General features: G+C 54.8%; 1 protein-coding gene across 1 annotated transcript in view; it reads right to left on the bottom strand.

Moving 5' to 3' along the window:
• Positions 1-6,000, bottom strand: part of MED12L (mediator complex subunit 12L) — a 370,846-nt gene that overhangs the window by 275,410 nt on the left and 89,436 nt on the right. Inside the window, exons 9-10 of the mRNA XM_045294999.1 lie at positions 5,583-5,682; positions 5,178-5,314 (exon numbers count right to left, since the gene is read on the bottom strand). Coding sequence (XP_045150934.1) covers positions 5,178-5,314; positions 5,583-5,682 — 237 coding nt within the window. The remainder of the gene's footprint in view (positions 1-5,177; positions 5,315-5,582; positions 5,683-6,000) is intronic.

The following is a 6,000-nucleotide window of genomic DNA, read 5'->3' on the forward strand; positions in this document are numbered from 1 at the left end:
GCACTGAGAAACTCCTACATCAGGGCACGATTAATGCCAAGGCACAAGATATCTCATAAGCTTAAGGACACAAGGGCCTCCCCCTCACCCCATGCCCATCCCCACCCCCAGTCAACATAGAGCAAAAGCCTTCCTCTGCGCTGGCGTGTTGCGTGTGCGTGGCTAGCCTCCTAAACTGTGAGAGAATGCATGTCGTCTGTGTGTTAAAGCTGCAGCAGTAGATAACCAAGGCTGGGGGCTACTCATCACACTGCCACACCCATCAGATCTAATGCTACAGGAGGGACGGGGAAGATGTTACGCAATTCCTTGAGCAAGAAAACCAGTCTTGCTAGGTGTGTGTTAGATACGATCCCTTGCGCTCCATCTAATACAACATGTTAAATGCTAAGGGGCAGCAGCCCTGACCACATGAAACGGGCTGCGTCTCTTCTGTTTTAAAATCTATTCACTGAGGAATAGCTGTTCTGTGGTATTTCTTTTTTTCATTTATTTATTATTATTGTTTGAATTAAGAGATTATTTTGTTGGGGACTCTTCCAACTCTGTCCAGTGAGGCGGCTAAGAATGACCTTTCCTAACCAACCTGGGGCACCCGGGAAGAAAATGGGCCTTGTAAATGCTGAGAGAGCTGAGCGACGTGTCCACCGGGCGCATGGTGGGTGCAGGAGGAACGCCCGAAGCACAGCTCGCCCTGGCTGAGCCGCGGTCAGCGTCAGCGTCAACCTGAAGCCACCAAGCGCGTGGCTCTTGCTTGCGTGGCTCTTGCTTGCGTGGCTCCTGCCTCTCTGGAGCCTCCGCTGCTTCGGTCTTGTCTCGGAAAGCGGCTGCTCTTCACCTCACGTGATGTGAAACGACGTCAGCACCTAACGATGCACCTTCTAGCTTCCCACCTGCGGGCAGTCTCACTCTGGATTCTTCCCCTGGGTGGCCCATGTCACTCAGCACTTCCCTACGGGGGTAAAGACTGTGCACAATCAAAGAACGCATGGGGCCGGACCCACCGGCCGTGGCTTACGTGCGTGTGCGTAGGACCACTGTCAGTAAGTCTCTGATCCCCATCTTTCCATCTGCCATGTCGCACGGTCCCTCTATAATATCCACAACGAGGGCTTACTGAAGGGGCGCCTCGGTGGCGCAGTGGTTCCGCACTGGGCTGCTAACAGCAAAGCCACCAGTCTGAGACCACCAGCCGCTCCGCAGGGGAGATGGGGCTTCCTACCTCGCAAAGAAGAGTCGCGGCGTTGGGACCCCCAGGGGCAGTTCTCCCTTGTCCCCTGGGGCAGCTATGAAGGAGCCGACACTGACTCGATGGCCGTGAGTCTTTGGGGGTTTGCGCTTACGGGTAAGCGCTACAAGGCGTGTGAATGTTTTGTCCAACAACACTTTGCATTATCTTCACGCCAGCGGGAGATAGGATGTCCGTCTTACAGATGGGGACACAGAGGCACATCGAGAGCAAGTGCGCTGTCCAGGGTCACTGCCTGCCACTGCCGGCCGGCCCCAGCAGTCCACTGCTGGAGGACCCCACAGGGTGCCAAGCAGAACTGCTCCTCAGGGCTCTCCACACGGCCCTCTTGGTGGAAGCAGCTCCGCGGGTCTTTTCCTTTGGAGCTGCTGGGGGGATTCGAACCGCCAACGTTTAGGTTAGTGGTCAATCATAAACTCCTGGCACTACCTGGTTGGTCCTATGACTGGAAGCTCACCCCTCAGACCTGCACGTAGTCTCTGGTGCACCTGAGCCTTGCACCGTGGGTAACAGCCGCAAACGGTACTCCCCTTGCTTCCCGACTCAAATTCTATCCAGGGCTTCCTCCTTCTGATCCTCAGCCGCAGAACCTGCATTTTAAGAAGCCCCCCGACTTGTCAGTAAATACCTACGGAGCACCTGCTGGGGCTCAGGAGTGGCACAAAGGGCGGGTGATAGACCACGGAGCAGAAAAGGCCTTCACCTCAGAGAGCTACGGACTCACTGACAAGCAGACACACGGGACAGAAGCAAGGCCAGGGCAGGCACTGAGCCCGGGTGTCTTTCAATCACGGTGGTCGGGCAGAGTCCCCAGCCACACTGCTGCAGCCCAGGAAGCACCGTGCCCGGGTGAGTGGAGGGCAACCCCGCCGCTCAAAAGACCAGTGTGAGGCCACTGCACCCCTGCACGGAGCTCTCTGCGAGTGCTCGGGACAAAAACAAGGGCAAACACCAAAGAGGCAGGTCTGCAGGACGCTTCCGCTGCAGTCCCCAGGGAAGAGGAAGCGTACACGCTGCTGCTGCCGCTTCAGCAAGTCCTGCCCGGGCAGCTGGGCCGGCCTTGTCTTGACTCAGCGGCAGAGAAGTGTGACAGCAGCTACTCCTGCCACCTGCAGCACCGCCCTTCCGCCTGTGTCCCCAACGACGCAGCTACGGCTTCTCGCCACCCAACACAAATAAGAAGAGAAGCCAAGAGGAAGGAAGTGACCCGATGTCTCTGTACGGCTGAAGGGGACATTCCTCCCTCCCCTGTGCCTCCGAGGTGAGGCCAGCACTGGGAACACCGCTGCCTGAAGGTCAAAAGAGACAGGGCCCGTCTTGGTCGGAATCAAAGATTTCCGATCCCTGCTGCCATCCAATGGATTCGGACTCCCGGCAACCTCATGAGTAGCACCGTACAGCTACTCCATGGGGTGCTCCTGGCTGTGAGCTGTCTGGAGGCAGACTGCCAGGCCATTCTTCCGCATCTCCTCCAGGGAGAGCCGCCAACCTTCAGGGGTAAGTATCTCGGGTAGTAACTCCAAGCTTTAAAGTGTCCTGAAGTTGCACACGAGGGAATGCACGAGGACATGCGGTCAAGAGCGCGTAACAAGAGCTGGAAAGCAGCATGCGTCTGGGCAAACACTGACACCAGACACCGTGAGAGTGCTGGGAACTTTCGTATCCACGCACATTCATGTGCAGAGCTTCTCTGAACATGTCAGACGGCCACGCTGCAGTGGGTTCCCATAAGAATGTGACACAAGCGGCCCTGTCCAGACAGGGCTTACCTCACGGCCTGGTCACCTTGGACCCCACTCCCTTGGCTGCCTGATACACTCACTAGTCTACACCAGAAGCCAGGCATACTGGGACGGGAGTCTCTGAGTCCTGACCTAAGGATGGCCGTCTGCACACCATGCACAACACTGAACAGACATCCGGATAGCACAGCTTTTCCGCCTCCCTCCCACAGAGCCCTGACACAGAAACAGAAGCCAAGGCTGTGCGGGCGAGGAGAGGAAGTCGTAAGGAAAAATGCATATCCCGTGAAAGACTGCCACCACTTAGCACACCCCCCACCCCCCAAAAGCTGGAAACTAAGCTTGAGCCTTTCAGCGTCAGCCCTCTCTCCAAGACATGGTACCACAATGTTAGGTTTCTTGGGTGGGAAATACCTAGGTAATTGGCTTCGCACGAGAAAGAAATCACGACTGGTTTGCAATCCAGGTGAGTTTTTATGAAGGATGGGAGAAGTTTCAGGTTTTGCAGGGAAGCGTGCCAAGCCACGCATAAGCCACGCTGGGGCCCACAACTGAACACGGGCTGCATGGCCACACACACATTAACTGAGGCTAGAGAGGCCAGGTCAGCCTTGCAGCAGGATCTGAGGCGCTACTTGCTTCTGTCCATGCACTGCCACTTTCCACAGCCACTCCCCAAGCACCCCAACAGACCACACAGGCGGATAGGAACCTCACCGCCCCCCACACCCAACGACCCAGCCCTCACCCATTAGGACAGCTGATCTCCCCAAGTCCTGAAAGGATGCAGAGAGGATTTGTTTACCCTTGCAGTTCCAGGGTGGCCATGGGGGACAGGGAAGGTGAATCAAATCCAACTTTCCCAAAGGAAGCGCAGAAAAGCAGGCTGCACAGCCCAGAGCCCAGGGGTAGCGGAAACAAGGCTTTGTACTGCAGCGGCCAAGGGCAGCATTGTTTCCTGATCTCTCGTGTTATTTACGGTCCCCACACAAATTCTGAAATCAGAGAGGGGCGGGTCCATGGGAGAGAAGTGAGCTGTCTTTCTGCATCCTAGCCACTGCACTCTGCACAGCTGGCTCTCCCCACAGAATGGGTAGCTCCACCACATTGGTTCTACCAGTGTAGTGCTGATAAGGTCTACCATCATTATCACTAGTAACGACCTTTTTTTTAATTCAAACAGATTCGAACCGAGGTTTCTCATGTGCAAAGAGCTCGTGCTTCATGGGAGACAGACAGGACACACACAGGGATGACATGCACCTTCCTAACAAGAGAAAGCGCAAAGCCATCGAGGTGCGAAAGCTTCCTCCAAGTTCCACCCTGAGCCAGCGGGCTCTGCAGATCCTACGTGAATTCCAGAAATGCATGCAACAACCCAGCAGGGAAGAAAACATCCATCCCCCAGAGATGCTCTACAGGTAAACTTTCTCACCTGCATGTGTACACGTGCACCACAGTCTGTCTGTCTGACTCTCTCTCACACACTCACTCACGGATGCAGCACAATTCAGTGGTAAATATTACAGAAGGATCTATTCATTCCAGAGCAGGTGCTGCCCTGGCCCGGTGCTGCCCTCCAGTGGTGTGAAGATTTAGAGCAGAGGTTTATCAGGGAGTGTTCCAATCGTGTCTCACACACCCCTTCAGCTTTTTAAAAAGAGATGTTTAGTACACATTCCTCCATGAACGCATATACTTTACAATACCTACGTTACTTAGAGACAAATGGGACTCTTTAAAAGTGTGGTTTAAAAAAAACCCCAAAAACACAATCTAAATATGATTTCTAGGAATTTCCTCTGGTTGAGACAGGGGCAGCAAGCTCCAGCACCAAGCAGGCTGCAGCACGTTCCACTCACCAGAGAGCAAGAGAGACAGGGTCAGGCCTTGCAGAATCATGTATCCCTTTGCCCTCCATCAAACTGCGACCTGATGACTCCCACATGTTCCTAGTGGCCAGGTACCCAAAACCCACCTATCACACTTCCTGATAAGAAGACCCGAGTAAAGCAGATGGGGTTTCATTTTACACCTGTTGGCTCATTCCGTCCAACAACAGAGCGTGGGCCGCTTCGAAAGATACCGTTCACTTCATAGAGAGTCCTTCACCGGGGATGTGCTGGATGTGGAAGACTATCCCCTACAGGAAAAGGAAAGGTGAAGGGGAGAGAGGGAGCTCCTACCTCTTGGTTGTCTTTGCTTTGGTTTGTCCAGAAAATCTTATGATAGAGCGTCTCCATGGAGTTGCTGGAATCGGTGCGGTCGAAACAGTGGCGATCCAGGACTTCCAGAGTGTTCAAGACCCGACTGATGGTCACCCCTAGAGCCAAGAGCCAGGTGAGAGGTTGACAGGAGCAGGGGTAGGGCAGCATGCTCCTTACGTGGGGCCGAGGGGATTTGTCCTAAAATATTACTTCTTGGCTATCGGAGAATTGCCCCCACACAAGCAAACCTGACATGCTAGACATCCAGGACGGAGGGGCCAGACACAGGGAAGGGTCCTCGCAACGCCCTTCCTCCACAAGAGGAAGACACAGAGCACGGCGTCCAACATGCCAAAGCACTCGGTCTGCGGGTGTGTTCTGTACCTGCGGTCGACTCCTGGCACTTATCGAAAGACCACCGGACTTCCACAGCACGGCCTCTCTGTTTTATCTGCTGCTCTGCCTCATAAATCCTTGCTCGCACCTGAAAGACAATCGCTTCTCGTTAACGAGTGCCCGGAGAGCCGCACTCGCTGTCCGCATCGCCGCCACCTTCTTCTGTACGCGTAGTTGGGTCCCACGGTGGGCGGCCATCTCGACTGCCCCCAAGGACACGCACACGGCCGCTGCCCGAGAGGTGCATGTTAAGCACTGCAAATGGTGACTCAAGGCCAGTTGCCAGCAATACTCATGAAAATCAACGTTCGCCAAATTTGTGTGATTTTCTATGTATGGAATCCAGGAGAGGGAGATCTACAGAGACGGGGACCGGACAGGGTACGGAGGGGCATGGGGATTGGGG

Source organism: Echinops telfairi, unplaced genomic scaffold, assembly GCF_000313985.2.
Source record: "Echinops telfairi isolate 266 unplaced genomic scaffold, ASM31398v2 ScPeMD7_4225;HRSCAF=4972, whole genome shotgun sequence".
NCBI classification, from domain to species: domain Eukaryota; kingdom Metazoa; phylum Chordata; class Mammalia; order Afrosoricida; family Tenrecidae; genus Echinops; species Echinops telfairi.